Source organism: Ammodytes marinus (assembly GCF_949987685.1).
Source record: "Ammodytes marinus genome assembly, chromosome: 9".
NCBI classification, from domain to species: domain Eukaryota; kingdom Metazoa; phylum Chordata; class Actinopteri; order Uranoscopiformes; family Ammodytidae; genus Ammodytes; species Ammodytes marinus.
Genome location: NC_137213.1, coordinates 26,414,562 through 26,432,602, shown reverse-complemented (window position 1 = coordinate 26,432,602; position 18,041 = coordinate 26,414,562). Strand labels below are relative to the sequence as shown.

The following is an 18,041-nucleotide window of genomic DNA, read 5'->3' as shown; positions in this document are numbered from 1 at the left end:
GACATGGAAAGCGTCCGGGTTCCGCTTTTGTTTTTTGGTTCCGGTCTCAAGTCGAAGTGGTCAAAATGGCAGCTCCAGGTCATTTAGCGCTGTTTTTTTAATAATTTCTAATTCAGGTCAGGTAAAACATATGTATTATAAATAATAACATTATTTATGTCCTTTTAAACTGTCCTTGTTATTAATGAAAGGGATCCGAGATTCCCAGTAATGCCAAATAAGGAGTGAGTCAGCTCTGTACCAATTTCACACTTATGAACTTATGACTCAACGCTTTGATGCACTTTGGATAATCATAAACCACTTTTCCACACACACACACTCACACACAGAGCTTTGCCCGCATACCACATCAATAAATGAAAACCACATAGACTTTTCATTTCCGTTTGATGAACAGGAATTTTTTTTATTGTCCTTTATTCCCCCACACATACACAAATCAGTGTCGCTCTATTTGAATGATCCATTTCATACAAGCCAGAAAAAAGGATATCAGTTAGGTTTACACTTCTAAATCGAGCCACAGCACAGAGGTGACACACAAAAAGCTTTTTGCAGGGTAAGTGACGCATGGAATGAGATAGTTAAAAAGGATTAAAGAGGTTTAACAGCATTGTCAGCAAACATACATACATATATTTATTGTGTGTAGCCACATAGTGTGTGGTATTTTTTCCTTGGAACACATATATATCTCTGCATTCATGTATCATGTCATAATTGTATTATTTCTACAGAGTAAGGGTGGATGTGTCTTTGCGTCCCTTCTTCTCCACTTCCTCTCAACGGAACTGAAGTGGACTGACACGCAGACCGATCACGTCCTTACCGATCTCCGTCACCTAGAAAAAATAAAGTGAAATTATAGATTATAGATTGGAAAGAGGGGGAAAATGTATAACTGGCTAATCAATTAACATTGTTATTGATTGGTGACAGTTGTTGATAAAGCACAAAATTAAATGTTTGTACACCACTTGACTGTTTTATAGGCTGTACTTGTATTTTTATTTCCCCATTTTTCGAATTAATTACTTTACTTATTGTCGTATGCAGAGACATTATTCTAATTAATGAGCAATCGTAACAAATGCATCTTTCACTACCTGGGATTTTTTTTTTTTTTTTTTTAATAATAATAAGGTTTATAAATGTTTATGACAATTGATAAATAAATTACCATGTACAAAAATGCGTCACTTATCAACAGATACCATTTCAGAGCATTTTCTCTCTATTGTTTGTGACTCCAATGGTTTTGAAAGTTACTTAATAATAATAAATTTAATGTGTAGTTTTTCAAGTGATTTTCCTGTTGACTGGAGTCCCAACCTACCTGTGTGACCCTGCAGATCTGGCCCTTGTAGGTTGGGCAGTAGCAGGCTCCAGACAGGGGGCACTTCTCAACGGGACGTCCGCGGTACAGGGGGACGAAAGAGGCGCCGCACAGGTCGAAGGGATTGTGGGGGTCGTAGTTCAACTGGTGGGCGTCTGTCAGGGTCTTCTCACACGCTGCCAGAATCTTACGAGTCTGAGTGGGAGGGAGAGATTCAACACAATGGTAAGAGATGGGAAAACAATACAGTACAATCCATTTACAACTGAAAACCTAAATAACCTTGTTAATAATGAGCAATTATTTGCGTTTCCACTGACAAACGTCGGCAACGGTACCAAAATAGGTGTACCATGCCGCAAATATTTTTTTTCCCACCCTTTCATTGCGCTACGAAGTGTTCCAAAAAGGGTGGAGCTAGACATTGCAGTCTGTTGATTGGTCGACAGAATAGTCATTTCACTGCTAGAGATAAACAGCTGTGTAATTGATAATCTCCTTGCCAAGAGTGAAGAATCTTGTGCTTTCAGAAACATGTCAAAACACAAAAGTCGATAGTGGAAATGCAAAACAGATCTAAGTTTCCCGTTCCGTACCAAAACCAAACTGTACTGCTCAGTGGAAACGAGGCCAATGTCTGCTTAATGGTTCTATGTTTGTGGCACTACCAACCTGCTGTGCAACATCTGGCTTTGGCCCCAGCTCGAGGAGGCGACGTGCAAAGCTGGCGGCGGTCTTAAAGTTACGCAGTTTGAAGAAGAGGTTCAGAGCCGTGCGCAAAACCAACACCATGTGGACCGGCTGCAGGTTACAGTGGGTGAAATAGGCAGCCATCTGGAAGAAACACACACATACACACACACGCACACACACACACACACACACACACACACACACACAATTAGGGTTAGTTATCAAATGGTAGAATTAATTTATCAAACTTTATCACTGGGGTGTGCAACATTTTGTCAGTATTTACCTCACACAGCCTCTTCTGTTGATCCAACGTGTCTTTAGGCAACTTCTTCCTCTCAGTCTCCATGGTGAGACCCACTATGTACTCTCTACAGATTGTGATCAACTGCTGAGCCTGCAACAAACACACACATTCCAATCAATCAGGTCATATTTCTAAAAATATCTAGCTTTGTACCTGTGCGTGAAATACATTAATTCCATATCAATCCATTATAGCCCAATTTCACAAAAAAATTGCCCCAAACAACATAAGCAACATACAAATATAAAAAAAAATCAAACAATATAAAAAAAACACTTCATATAACACATAAGGAACAAGAAGTATGACATAAAAAGTAAAATCCATGCATGCATCTCCTAATGGGACACATTGCAATAATCAGTGCTGTATTTGAACATTAAAACTGATCTTTACTAAGCGAGATGAAAGAAATGGATTGAACGTTTGTTGGATTAATATTAAGGTGCCTGTCAATCTGATTTAAAATGCTAAAGAAAATTTAAGTATAATTTTTATTTTAAGGTGAATTAATATCAAATTTGGGTCTCACCTCTGCGATCTCCTGCTTGTTGTCGACCACCAGCAGAGGCACAGAGAGCAGGATGACTCTGAAGCGATCCACGGCCTCTTCAAAGCGCCCGGCCGTGGTCAGCTGGTAGCACTGCTGCAGCCGTGCTATGAGGTCAGAGAGACGCAGGCCCACAGCGGGAAGGCCCTGCTTTGCCCCACAGTCCTGGAAAAAAAGATAAGAAAATGTTTATTTGCATATTTAGATTTCTGTAAAAAGAAGACAAAGATGCAAGCAGTCAGCGTTTTATTATGAATAAAACTAAAAAGGAACTTCTCAAACATTCACAAATAAACTGAAAAGTAAGTTTTTTTTCTTAATGTTGTAAATGTTATTGCATTTAAGGGATGTAAATGGATGGCTGTTTTTGGAATTGAGTGTGGGCGAGTATAGATGTAGGAGTGCATATGTGTATAATTGATATTTATATTGGTAACACTTTATAATAACTATCCGTTGTAACTCGTTAATAGCTCATTAGTAAACTCTTAATTAATGATTAATAATGATTTGTTAAGTGTTTGTTAGCAGTTTGTTAAGGATTTATAACAATGGTAGATAGTTAATATCTTAATAATTGAATCAGTTCATCTGGGAGGTAATCCGAGATTAACTGATCACGTCATGTTGTGTGTATTGAGTTTATATAAAAATATTTGAAAATGGGGCTGCCCTCAGTTGCCCATGCACTGTGTATAGTCTATAGCCTATTTCAGCCTCGTCGGTATCTCTATTAACGAGTTACAACGGATAGTTATTATAAAGTGTTACCTTATATTTTTACATGGAGCATAAAGTCAATAAACTCAAACTAAATCCACATCACTAACACACATACAGTACAGGAACACACTAATACTGGGATTCTTCTAAAAGTGATATCATAAACATCCTCATCTGTACCTTCCAGTTCCTCTGGGGGTTTCCACGCAGACAGGGCAGGGAGGGCAGCCCCAGGTAACACGTGCGGCCTCGGGACATGGTCTGCATGAACAGAGACTTGTACGGGCCGAAGTTCACCACTCCAACCTGGTCGTGGAGCAACTGTGGTACGGAAGGGGAAACAGTGAGTGTTAGTGCAATGCATGAATTCACATTACAAAACTGTTATCCTATCTGTGCTTAGTCACATCAACAACAAAAATAAATAAATCACAATTTTTAAGAAAATTTGGAAATGTTCTATTTTTTAAAAAAGAAATTAAAAGGACAGACATTTAATTCAAAAATAATAACAATAAAAGATTTAAAAATAGGTTGAAATTGTGTACATACTCTCATAGCAGTTTCATAAGAGCCAGCCAGGACGTGGTCCACTGGCAGCTGGGAGTTGTTGCACCACATCTGTGTGGGACTCATGCCCTTAGTCGGTGGGACAAAGAAACCGTCTTCTGCTCCTCCACCTCCACCAGCCGGCATGTCCTGATGGTTAGGAGACAGACTTTGTTGTAAGAAATGTCAACAGTTATACTGTAATAAAGCACAACTATTAAAAAGTAAAGTAAAAAGTGAGGAATGAGACAGGATTACAACAAATTTGGGTTTTGGAACCTCAAAGAATGCTAAAAAATAGCTGATAGGTAACATATAAAAACTATTCTTATGTCTAGCGTTAACCCCGTTTTATTAGTTGGGTGATTTGTATTGTTCTAGCGTTTCTCACCAGCTCTGGAGGCAGGTCCAGATCCTCCTCCACCTCCCAGCCTCCTCCCTCCTCCTTCACCAAGCCCTCCTCTCCTAGTCCATCCTGGGCATCCATGAAGCCGTCTGAGAGAGAGAGAAAGAGTGGGAAAGGTTAATATTAATTTATACAACATATAATATCACACAACAAAAGCTTATGGTTTAAAATGTTTGTTTTTTTCAGATATAAATAGTTGGAAGTAAATAATAATGTATCCTATTTTGGTTTAAATAGAGACAGCACATTTCCTGGTTTAAAATATTTCTAAATTACACTTAATTTACCTTCATCCAGCTGAAGTTCAGCATCATCTCCCCAGCCCTCGCCTCCTGGAGCTTCCATGTCTGCGTCGGCAGCCATCTGACTGGCCTTCCCTACAACAGGAAAACATATTTATACAAGTTATTACATTATATTTTGACTTACAACACTTCAAAACACTTCTCAAAGGTGCAGAAAAACAGAATAGTTAACAGAAACTTGTTACAATGATCGATTGTCTAAAATGATGACTCACCCTTTGCAGCAATGGCTCCCTCAAAGAATCCCTTTGACACGGTGAGCAGAGGCCAGTTGGTGTCCAGAGGGTTGATGGGTGGAGACGGCTGCAGCAGCTGAGCATTGGGATCAACTTCTGGCACCTACAAGACAAGAGATACACCATTATTCTATTGAATTGCAAATGTATTTATTTATCCACTTACAGGAAGGTGTATGGCCTGCAATGGTAAAAAAAAATGCATAAAATTATATTCTACACTGAAAAAACCTTTTAAGATCTGCCATTATTTTACGTTTTTTTGTATTCATTATTTTTTTATTAACTAACATAGGCGTTTTATTTTCATAAGTGTTTCATTGACAAGAACCTGTGGTGCACATGCAATAGTAAAAAGCATGTCCCAAATGCTATGCTACGTTGAAAAAACCTATTGCGTGTTCTACTTTGGTGTGAAGCTGCTTATTATGGATGTCCATGATGTTATGTGTATGAAGGTTCAGAGAATGTTTGGTAAACACACCGTCTCCTTCTCTGGGTCAAAGGTTTCCTTCAGCGCCTCGGCCTCTTCATCCAGACCGTGAGTGGCTGCAGTCAGGTACGCCAGAGACTCTGGAACATTTACACACACGCAGGTTCATGACATGTTGGATCTTGTTCAGTCGTTAACAGTTTAAAATTAAAACTGGTTAGCAAGGAAGTATTTGCTAAACAACAAGGTGGACTCAAGGGATGATATATTGTTGTTGAACTGGTTGTATCAAGTTAAATTGTGATGTGTTCAAGCACTGTTCAGTAAAAATGAATAACGTCATTGCGATAAGTTCAATGTAACTTTGTAAAATGTAGTGTTAGGCCAGAAACTAAAACAAACAGTTGAACTAGCAATAGGTATTACCAAACAGCCATATCGTGTACTGGGAATAATTTGGAAAGGTTTAAAAAGGGATGAAAAATTGGATATTGCCCAACCCTAGCAGGTAACATGTGGACTAAGCATCCAGTTAAATTGCAAAGTAACAGTGGTAAAAACAAAACAGAGAAAATGTCAGTGAATATGTGATGAAGGTGAACTCACTCTGTCCACAGTTCTTGAGGATGCGAACCCTCTCACTGACATCTCCAAGGTAGAGAGCTGCCTGGTAGTGACCACTCATGTCCTTCCTGATCTCAGCTATTAACAACAGAGGACACAATTATTAGCTACAAGCTTACACACACGCGCACACACACACACACACACACACACACACAGAACAATTAAACATCTCTTACCAATCTTCATCATCTTGCGCAGCTTGGCCAGGTTGCCGGTGATGAGGTAGAGGAAGGTGAGCTTGTCAAAGTTCTTGGTGCGTTGGTAGCACATCTCCACCACCTGGTGGTGACCCTGCAGCAGTGCAGCTTCACCCAGTCGCTCCCAGCAGCTGCGCTCATCCAGGGCCTTGGCCGCTTCCAGAGCAACCTGGGAGGAGGGAGAGAGGGACATGGATGTTTGAATGACAAGCTCGAACAATGTCCAAACATTTAACAGTTCAAAATAAGGTAGGAAGACATGATACACACAGAGTACAAGGATGAATGTGTTTGAATATCATTGGTTGTTTATCGCTTATTTCGAAATTTGTTATTCTTTTTTAGCTTAACTTTTCTTTTTAATTTTAATGAATTTATATTTTTGATACTAAAATAAATCAATGAGTTTATATATTTGTAAATGTACAAATGTGCAAATGTACAAAAAAAGGAAAAAGTGTCCCGTTTATCCAGTTAGCCTAGAATTAGCTCACCTCGATGTTGCCACACTCCAGAGCCAGACTGAAGCGCGTCTTCTCGTCTTTGACAAAGTGCAGAGCCACCTCGGGGTAACCCTTCTTCTGCAGGTAGGCGATGATGGACTGACCCACCAGCTTAGCATTACGCACCATGTGGAGCACCTGAAGGGATTAACAATAAAGAGGATTTATGTCAAAACCTGTGTTTGAGAAATTAATAATTGCCAACGCAAAGTTAAAGAGGTGAAATATGAAATTATAAATGCAATATCCTTGCCATCCATGTTATTTATTTCTTCACTGGTGCACATTCAGTACACTACTGCTAAAAAGCTATACAATAGTATACACATTCACAAATGCAGTGATTCACATAAACCCACCTCATCATATTTGCGGTTGACCAGAGCCAGTTTGAAGCGGTACTCTGTGGGGTCGATGGTGAGGACGCGTGGCCTACACTCCCGGTCCAGGCAGTAAACACTGTTCCCCCTCACACGGGTCACGTAGATGGGCAGGTCCAGGGTACGGATGATGCCATGGTCACTAGTGAAATAGAATGAAAAGGACCATGTAAGAGGTTTGCAGAAAATACAGCATCCCCCCACATAAATATGTGTTCTGTCAAATCTTTATATCAAATGTTGCATGTTTTGAGAAGAGCACAGCAAACACAGAACGTGTTAATTTGTGTCATAATTCCATAGTATATAATTTATACATTTCAATATGAGAACAAAAAACATATTATTGTTAAATACCAGCAGCAACCTAGCCATTGACATGCCTTCTCTCTCTTTCTAGCCTAAGCTTCGACCTTTGCTGTACACAAGTAACTAACTCGTCTCTTACCATAACTCATATTTTATGGCATGCTTGTGAATTTGTTGTTAACATATTGTCTAACAATTAACAACGTTTTACATAATTTGCTGCAGGTTGTTTTTGCACTACAGAAAGTGGTTTCATCTTTCAAATCAGGTCAGTGAAGTGACTGAGTGGGAAATGTGTGCCAACCACCAGTCGGGCACATTTGTCTAAGGTCAAGAAATAACAACTATCTCTATCTTATTCATTTCTGTCCTTCTACTTTTACTGATAAAACTTAAACAAATAGGTGACCGTTAGGAGAAACAAACATTGCTTCTTCTAGGCAGCACAAACATACCCAGAGGTGAGGGCGTATTTGATGTGGTTGGAGGTGGTGTAGATGAAGACTCCGCTCTCGTCCCAGGCTCCGCTCTTCACTCTGATGTTCTCGTGGATGTTGCACAGACTCTCCAGCTTACGGTTGCAGATCATGATGGCTGAGGAGCAAAAAATAAACAAATACATTTAAAAAAAAAAAAAGCAAATGAGATTTAGATTAAGCCATAAATGTATGGTATATTGACTGATACTGTATTTGTGATATAATTTGTGATATTAGAGGGAATGATCACTTTTACATCATTATACTCATTTTCATTGAAAAGCATATTAAAATAATTATGGTGTGATTTTTGTTGGAATTTGTACCAAACATTTTTTTTTTCTCAAGTCTGTAGAATATGATGTGTAGTCAGGACATTTATTCTGCATCATGAAAATCTAAATTGCATAATGGCAGAGCTAGGCTAAATGTGTGTCAAACTCTCATTTTACACTTTAAGCCTTTAACAAAAAATTGCATCTTCTTGAGATTAGCTCATATAGCGATTTCAATTAATTGTGCGGCACTGTTGTCATGATAAGCGTGGTTGAAATTAAATTAGTTCCTGCTTCTGTTCATACTATGACTTTCAAAATAGGGCTACATATCTAAAAACCAATTTAACCGTGTTGTTTGTATGTGCAGATATTGATCTAATCTACCCACCATGTTTAGCCAGCAGAGCCACGTGGCTGGTGTCAGCGCTCCACACCACGTATTTGACCTTGGCGATCTTGACGGTGGCCAGAGAGCGTTTCTGTTGGACGTCAAACAGTGTGACACCGTCCGCATCGCGCAGCAGCAGAGAACCTGTCCCCGCATAGAAGATCTCCTCACAACTCGGGACCTGAACCTTCTTCACTATCTCATTCTTCAGGTTCTTAATCAGCAGCTGAAAACAAGGAGGGAAGTGTTGTTAGAAGAGCTGATTGAGATGCATTTAGGACATAGCCTATTTAACTTTTATTAACTGAAATCCCTAAAACTAGTTTGAAGTTCTATCAAAAAAGATGTACTCCTCTATCTATTTATTAATGCTTATGAAAATGAATAAAGCTGCATAAAAAAAGATAATTACTTTGAAAAGGATTATCGACCGTTTTACTACTGCAACTTGTTTAAATACATTTTAAATATCAAAACTTTATACTTTCATACCTCAGAACGATAATCAGATTATGGAAGGTAAATACATTTCCCAATGTTATTTAGAATTCCTAAACATTTCAAAATGAGATCCTTGTCTAGATGTAACTATTTTTCCATACTCTCTAGACCTGCAGATGTGCTTACAGAGTGCATACGGTCCAGGACGGCAAACCTGTTCCTGGCCACCCAGACTGCAGTCAGACCAGAGGACCTCTTCCCCTCCGGAGCTGAGGGGGGAAAAGACATATAGCGTGTTTTTAGCCATCACAAACATTGTGTAAAGTTTTATGTTTTGAATAGAAAAGAAAATAAAAGACAGGAAGTTTCACTAAACATAATCCCTCAAAAACAGTGAGTGTTTATTTACCATCAGGGTTCTGAGAGTCGCTCTCTTTAGGAATAGAGTACAGGTCGTAGGTGCTGTTCTCCAGGTTGGTCGCCCTCTGCAGGAGATAAAATGTATTACTTCAGGAATATGGAAAACAATAAATGATTTATCAGACAGTAATGGATAAGTGTGTGTGAGTGTGTTTTGTATGAGAGTTACTCACAGTGCAGAGCAGGACGGCGTTCTCAGCGGGGTTGTAAGACATGCTGAACACCGGGAACTTAGACCCACTAGGAAAAGACAATGGAGAAAACACAACATGTTACACTGATGGCTGTAAATCTAATTTTCTATGAACATGTATAAAAAATAAGGGGTAGGTAGGACCAGAAAAGTTATTTTACTTCTTCCTTTTGAACATGAACACAACGATTGAGTTTGTATTATTTTAGTATGTTCAATAAAATGGACTACATATCTTCATATCTATCTATGTCATAAGCACCTGCGTAGCTGCATGACGGCGGTGTCCTTGCTGCTGTTGAAGTCCAGTTGGCGGAGGAAGCGGTCCTTGACGTAGTACAGCATGTTGTTGTGCACTGCGTACGCCGGACGCTCACGCTCCAGTTTGAACACAATCATACCGCTGTCATGACCTGGAGGAAGCACAGACAGTGTTTCAGTGGAATAGTCACACATACTTAGCTACACACCTACGGTTTAAGGCAAAAGAATATATTTTTTTCAATCACTAGTCAATTTTGAGATTTTTGGCCATTTTGCTTCTATACAATAAAAAGTCTTCTTTCATACTAGAATAAATAAAAGGTCCAAAATGTTAAGTTAGGTGTTTATTTACTAAACCTTGCCTGTTAGCATCTGTATATTTCTCATATACATTTTCTTATAAAAACATACAGAAAATAAAGACCTATTCAATTAAAAAGAGGCTGTATTCAAAATCTTCTTTGTAAAAACTTTGGACACTAATTCAAGATTTCACATCTGTCTTTATCCAATATCTAGATCTTGGTTTTTAAAGAGATGCAATTTTACACATCATTAGTAAGATATTGCCAAATTTGCATATTTATTGAAAATAAATTAGAAAAATTGTAATAAAAAAAATATGTTTTACCCTATTCATCTGCAGTGTCTCAACTTAAATGTTGTAAGCAAACTAGATCTCCTTTTGACTTGGGTAAACGTGTAAAGATTCCTATGTTAGCAACAACCTACCAGCAGCGAACAGGTTGAGGTTTGGGTGAGCCCCGAGCACCCAGAAGCGATCGTGGTCTCTGCGGAAGGTCTGCACCCCGGTGCGTTTGGACATGTCCCACACGCGGATGCTCTTGTCCTCAGAGTTGGACAGGATGAGCTCCTGACGAGGGTGGAAGACCGCACACGACACGTTGTTGTAGTGACCGCGGCACGTATCCAGCTCCCAGGCCTTGGATTCTGGACAGAGGGAAAAGGATGTGTTAAACAACGTTAAATAAACATTCTTGCTGTAATAGACATTACATTACAGATGCTATAAAGTACCAAATCAAGGACTTCGTAGCATTACAATGATGCTCAGGTGAAATACATTGTTTGTCTGTGTGTTTTTATTTATGTACCATCCTGTGAAAAGCAGAATTTTAATGAACTTTAACAATGAATCGTTGCGCTTATTTTGTAATAAATAAGCTAACAAGATGTGAGTTATAATGGACACTAGGCTTGGCTTTAACTTGAGTGTTTATTACTAGAGAGTCCATATTCACTCACCGTTCATCCTCCAGATCTTGACCTGCCTGTCATCAGCTCCTGACACGATGAGAGGCATGGTGGGGTGGAAGGCCGCCCAGTTCACCCCGCGGTCGTGACCCTGGACACACACACACACACACACACACACACAGTCAAGTCACATACATCTAAATGGGAATTCCATCAGCTGCTCAAGTGCAGGGGTCGAGGCCTAATAAGCTTTATGAACAGTAAAACACTAACAGAGCTCTCTTGGAATTATTTAGCATCAAATTACACCAAGATAGTATAAAACAATTGCTCTCCAGGAGACACTTCTTTAAAAAAATATATATTTATATGGAAAATTGTTAATGTGTATTAATCATGCTAACACCAAAAAATTCAAGCTCCTTAGCGCTTCTTGGCAGCTATGTTTGTTTTTACTGTGACCTATAGACATGGGGCAAAAATTCATCCAATTCTTGACTGCAGACTGGAGAAGCAGTCATCAGGCCCAACGTGAGTAAAAATGTGACGAGAGCGAAAAACGGTTAGAAATTATGTAGACGGGCTTTTAAAAAAGGCACAGAAAGGGTATATTATATTATATAGAATCTGTGAGTTATGAAACAGTCCACTCTTTACGTCTTCACTACAACTCCGTCAGAGCCCAAAGTCCAAAGATGAGGGTGTGACTGTGTAAGGTTGTTTCTCAATTTTCCGTTGCTTTCATTGGATGACCTACCCCTTGTTATTGGCGATGTAACTTTATTTCCTTGGCCTGGACATTTCTTCACCCCGAGGAATAATAACTCAGGAGTCAAAAACACAGAGCACTGCCTCTGTTTGCGACACTGGGATCATAAAATATGTTTTCTTTCCATGAACAGGAGTGAAACTTGGAAGTCAGTGACAATTTGGAAAAATCTTTTCACAATGCTGAGCTTGTTTCTCTTTGGCCTTTCAGTGGGAGGGGATGCATTTAATGCCAGTGACGTGGCAACATTTGAACACCATTAGTTTGATTTTCTGAAAATGCTGTTGCTTCAGGCAGAAGATCATAGCAGTTAAGTTAAGTTTGCGCAAATAACATATCCAACCCAGCGCCCAAACACTGACGCATATTGTCGTCTTTAATACACACTTTTATTTTGACAATCTGTGTGTGTGTGAAACTATTTCAACTAAAAGGAAATGATAGTTTTTCATTTAAATGTCTGGAAGAGCTCAGAAATAAAACGGCAAAATCATATTTTAAGTTTGTTTTTTGTGATTCCATAAAAATGGGCATATGATATCTTCTCATATTGCTCCCAGGCACCTCATTCGAATCCAATCAAAGTCATATCGGAGAAGACTTTGGGATATCGGAAAATTTCGTATCGTTGTCCAATGAATTGATTTAATATCGTAAATTTGATTAAACAAGTGATTTACCTTTTGTTTTTTATGTATTTGTAGCTTGTTTTCTTGATTATTTTGTCTTGTTTGTTCCTGGTCTTTTATTATTTTTATTCTTTATTTTTGTTTTGTGTCTTTCTTGTCTGTTTATGTGAGGGAGGGGGGAGGGGGTGGGAGTTGTGTGGGTATTGTATGTGTCTACTTGTTCAGTTTTTTGTCCATATGTGTAAAATCGTAAAACCTCAAAAAAAAAAAGAGATTTACACTCTTAATTCACACACATGAAAGTCACTGTTCTGCTCACCTCGAGGACATGCTTGACAACAGCATCCGAGGCGCCGAACAAGTCAACGCCAGAGAGGCCGCGCACGTCTGTCTCCACCGCGCCGGGAGAAAGGTTCTTCTTCCTCAGACCTGGAACCAACAATCAGGGCATCGCGTGCAAAGAGGGAGCCATATTCATGTTACACAGGGTACAACCACAGTACAGGGAAGGGAGGAAAACATGGGAAAAAAAATACTTAAGAGGCTAATAATTTAAAAATATTAAGCAATTTGATTTCATAGGAGAAAATAGGCATAAGAGAGGACTGTTGGACTGCTGAACACACACACACAAGGTGGAAACACACCAACACAACCTAGGATTTCTCATTCCCTGACAACTTGAGTCTGGAGATAATCGTGGCTGTAACAGTAGTGTTGATTGGGTTTATGAATCACTCACAATACAGACAAATCACGAAGTTCTCTTGATTTGATTGGACGGTAGGCGAGGATAGTGAGTGATTACCTCACAGACTCAAGAGTACGGAAGAATATTAGGGCCATGGGAGAGAAAAAAAATTAGATGACATTTTAAAAAAAATGCATTTCAAGAATAAAGTGGCAATACAATGTAAACAATAAAGATAAAATACAGTACTTACAATACGGTAAAGCTGGAAAGATATTGACAGATTCAAACTTCCGGGATCAATAACCCATAAGCTAAACCTTATTAAAACATAAACGATGCCTCTTTGATGCTTTACCACAGTCTTTACCTGTCAAGTTTACTCTTGACATTGTATTTCGTCTTCATTCACAAAATTATATTTCCACTTTATTCTCCAAGTGCATTATGAAATCAAAAAAGGTCATATCTCTCATGGCCCCAATACTCTTCTGTACAAAATAGACCAGGAAATTAATTATTGAGAAAAACCCAGGTTGTAAATGATTGGGTAATTCCTGCCCCATTAAAACAATGTGGTGAACAGACAGTTCAACAGCATGAAGAGATGATGAAAGACATTGGTGGAGAGAGAGATGAGACTAGGAACCCATGTGCAGGTGTGGATGTTTCCAGGGGAGCAATGGGATAAGGGGCACACAGTGTGGGCTTGGCTGATGATTGGGTTGGGTGGGTTGGGGTGGGTGGTGCTTTGCGTTGTAATAGACGTGCTCTGATGGGGCGTTTGGATGTCAGGAATAGGAGTAGGTTTTTTAAGTTTTTTCATGCGAGTTTCCTGCACAAATGTTTCAATCACATGCATGAGTTAATAAGAATCTGACATGTTTGGGGTTAGGAATGAAGCTGGGAATAATATGACGAGATTTACACATGAGAAATATAGACTGTTATATTTCTGGTAATGTTTAAGTAATGTTTAAGTAGTAGAGTCAGTCGTGCAAGAAGTGGCAACAATGTGGTCTATTTGGATCGAGAAAATAATCAATATTTTATATTTCTGGTCAGCCGTGCAAATGACATGCCATGAGGGAGAATAAAAACATTTCAAATGTTTAAGTTTGTAAAAGATGCACTTTTAAAATTAGTAATTATAGCGTGATGCAATTTAAACTGATGCAAAGAAATAGTAAAATAACAGTATGGGAAGTAGTATGGACTTCCTATAATTAAAGAATGAGTGCGAAGTGACCCTTCTTTTCATGTTAAATGGGCGGCGTGCAAGGTGGGGGGGGGGGGGTTGCATGGTGAGTCAAGGGGTGAAAATGGCAACAGTTGCTATGACGTCACATTATATAGAACAGAACGTATAAATGCAATCATGCGTGATACTGGATAATGTACAAGCAAATAAATCCCTAGGAAAGGAGGCAGTATTAAGCATATTCACAAGTAAGAAAGCGAAAGTAGATATGAGCCAATTAATGGTTAAGTTAGCGAGAAGACAAGAAACAAGAAAATACAATCAACACCAGACAAAGATTTTAAGAGCATGCAAAGGCACAGAAACACCTCTCCCATTTTCTATCACTGTCTTTTTCCAACTAAATCTTCTATACCAATATTCAGAACATGCATTTAAACTGTATTACATTAAAGGCACTATACAATTTTAATAATGCACCTTTAACCAATACCACACTATAAATGTGTTCTGATAATACTATTTCCCTGGCTGCGTTTCCTGAGAGGAGAGGTGTTTCTGCAAAACAGCCCACAGAGATTTGTCTCCTACAAGTCGGAGAGGAAGAAGAGGTGTTGCAAGACTTAAAGTGGAGTCAGTGATTCTGGAGAACACTTGTTATCAAAATCACTTTGTCAAAATCAGTGAATATCTAATTGTTCGCTACCTCTCTTTTCTGTGTGTTTGGTGACAAAAAAAATCCAGTTTTAATACACAGCCTAGACTCTGTAAACAGGTACAGAGGGTCCCCTTTGTTTACATACCAGTTTGCAGACCCTATGCTGTGTATTAACACCAGATCTCTTTTTTCAGCACACACACGGTACAGGTACAGGTAGCTGATCGTGACGAAATATTCACTGATTTTGACAAAAAGTAATTTCGACAAAAAGAGTTCTCCAGAATCACTGACTCACTCCACCTTTAATATTGGCCTTGTTCCTGCTTCTTCCTTGTCTTCCGTACCACTCTACCCCCCCCAACCCTCCCATTCCTAAACCCAGCCCTCTGTCCTGTGGTCCACTACCCCCCACTCCCTCACCAGAGATATCCCACACGCGCACAGTCTGGTCCAGACTGGCAGACACCACCAGGTCTTCAGATGGGTGGAACTGGGCACACATCACGTAGTGGTTGTGGCCGGTCAGCACACTGTGGACAGGGAGGAAAATTCATTTTAGAAAACATTAATAGAAGAGAATAGAATAGAATACTTTTATTGTCATTTACTACAATATTTATTCCTCAGAGTAATAACATTGTATTCATTTTTACCCTGAAATGTTGGTTAGACAGTGGTTGATATAAAATCTAAATAAATGTCCATTTTTACTCTACAATAACTTCTTCTTTAGAACGTTGTTTAAGTTAGACTTAATGTTAACTTTGACATGTGTGATCCAGCCAGCTTGTTAACGTTGAGATATTACAGTCAAGATCTAGCAAACCAAGCGGGTAGCGCTACCTTGATGTCAAAATATTTTGATTTTTTTATACATGATTTTGTTCTCTCATGTCTTCTTTTGTCTGAGATATCTCCATTTTCTGGTCAAAAAAAATTGCAATATTTCTCTATCGAGAGCAGTAAGATACAGGGGGACGCCATGCTGGCCCAAAACCTTGTTGACATAACAACAGTAACTAATGGGGGCGGGGCTTATTAAAACAGTCAACTGTGTCAGTTTAATAAACTTGATGTGTGTCTTACCAGACGCAGGTCCTGGACTGCCAGTTCCAGATGCGAATAGTCTGGTCATCTGATGCACTCAGGATCCAGGGGTACTCCTACAGAGAGGGAAAGGGTTCAATTAACCGATTCATTTAAGATTGACTTTTCCCATTAACATAGACAACAAGATGCCAAGTCTGTTCCACTCTGTGTCTTGAAATCAGTGATAAATTAGACGTATTTTAAAAGAGTCAGACCAACTCACATGGTGGAAGAAGGTGGTTCTGATGTAGTCCAGGTGACCAAGGAGAGTGAAGAGGCAGCGTCTCAGCTTGTAGTTCCACACCTGGTCAAAGCAAGAATATTTAGTCAACATATACATACATGTATAACCTAGTCATATAATTAAAAAAACTACACAAAATATGAATGATAAATGTTTTTTTCTACACAACACAGAAAAACACCATGCAAGCAACAGATCCATAAACATCTCATCTTTGATATCAAATAGATCAGCACTGAGGTCACTTTTAACCTGACATGTTAAAACAATGTATTTTCTCTGGTGTACATTTGTATTCGTTTATTGTTGTTTGTAATGTTTCCAGCATGTTTCTGGGATTTTTTTTTTTAATCTTGTAATTTTTGTACTAAAGTTAATAAATTATTTGAACTGTCCCTATCAAACAAATAAATGAAATGAAATATTCAAACTTAAGAGACTCTTGGGTGGATCCTTTGCTTTAATGTTGGGTAGGACGAGATCCAAACAGACCAATATTCTTTGCTAAGACCTGTCAACGTCATGACAGTCTCACCTTGATTTTGTAGTCGTCTCCTCCGGACACAAACAGAGGCTGCTGCTTGTGGAAATCAATTCCTCTGACAGGGCCTGTGTGCGAAGACATGGCAATAATTACACACACACATATGTATGTACCACACAATGCATCTAATAGACTAATAATAAACAACATTAGAGACTTCAATGCTTTACCGTCATGCTCGTCAAATTTGTCGATCAGTGTGCACATCCGATAGTCCCACAGCTGGATGACACCGTTGTGCAAACTGGCGAGAACCCATGGCCTCTTGGGATGGAAACTCAGGCCTAACATGTAGAAACAGTCCGTTAACTATCTCATAATATAAAATACAGGCCATCAGATTTCAACTGACAAAATATATAGGCTACGCAAAGAACCAATACAAAGTGTTCAAGTTAAGCTCACTGTGGCTAAAGCAAACGTTACGTGTCAGTTTAACATCACTTTATATGAGGATACAACTTGATATAGACTATTCAAAGTAAAGGTTTGTAATACATAAACCCATGTACACAAAACAGTAGATTAATTTACACACATTATTTCAGAAATGATCAATAACGTCCGCGAGCTAACGTTAGCTTCCTTGCTAACTACAGGTTTCTTACCTTTGACACGCGCCGACTTCGTCTCAAATTTAGTCAACATCGTCACTTGTCAGTTTTGAAACTTGTATATTCTTGTATTAATGTCTTGGTTAAAATATAACAATGAAATAAATCGAATAATCCAGGTAAGTGAGCTCAGGCGGACTGATCGCCTTCGCCCATTTAGCAGATTCTGCTTTTTTCCGGACACGTAGCCTGTTTTGTCTTCCGGTTTTTTGACAATAAAGTTTTGCGGCGGAAATGTGACGCAGAAAACTCCACGGCGACGGCACATAGAAATACTGTACATAGACACGAGTCCCTACAACTATACACAGTCATAACTGATCTATATAGTGTATTTCTATTCATCATGGTAAACAAA

The 18,041-nt window shown here is 39.0% G+C and overlaps 1 protein-coding gene across 1 annotated transcript; it reads right to left on the bottom strand.

Annotated features, from left to right (window-relative positions):
* Positions 1-390: 390 nt before the first annotated feature.
* copa (COPI coat complex subunit alpha) lies at positions 391-17,859 on the bottom strand. The gene is made up of 30 exons (XM_080034853.1): positions 17,678-17,859; positions 17,240-17,353; positions 17,061-17,134; positions 16,505-16,585; positions 16,279-16,355; positions 15,613-15,722; positions 12,959-13,068; positions 11,290-11,389; positions 10,756-10,974; positions 10,022-10,172; positions 9,740-9,806; positions 9,556-9,631; positions 9,333-9,415; positions 8,706-8,931; positions 8,016-8,154; positions 7,231-7,393; positions 6,863-7,009; positions 6,348-6,537; positions 6,151-6,246; positions 5,596-5,684; positions 5,091-5,214; positions 4,858-4,947; positions 4,553-4,656; positions 4,165-4,311; positions 3,793-3,933; positions 2,872-3,054; positions 2,319-2,429; positions 2,012-2,173; positions 1,340-1,534; positions 391-845 (listed from the first exon to the last, which is right to left on the bottom strand). The coding sequence occupies exons 1-30, from the start codon at positions 17,715-17,717 to the stop codon at positions 786-788; spliced, it is 3,669 nt and encodes a 1,222-aa protein (XP_079890979.1). The 5' UTR covers positions 17,718-17,859; the 3' UTR covers positions 391-785.
* Positions 17,860-18,041: the final 182 nt, after the last annotated feature.

Coding starts and splice junctions, on each gene's coding strand:
- copa (XM_080034853.1), bottom strand. CDS start 17,717: ATGTTGACTAAATTTGAGACGAAGTCGGCGCGTGTCAAAG. Junction 9,416..9,555: donor CGACTCTCAGAACCCTGATG/GTAAATAAACAC, acceptor TTCCCCCCTCAG/CTCCGGAGGGGAAGAGGTCC. Junction 4,312..4,552: donor TGGACCTGCCTCCAGAGCTG/GTGAGAAACGCT, acceptor CCTAACCATCAG/GACATGCCGGCTGGTGGAGG.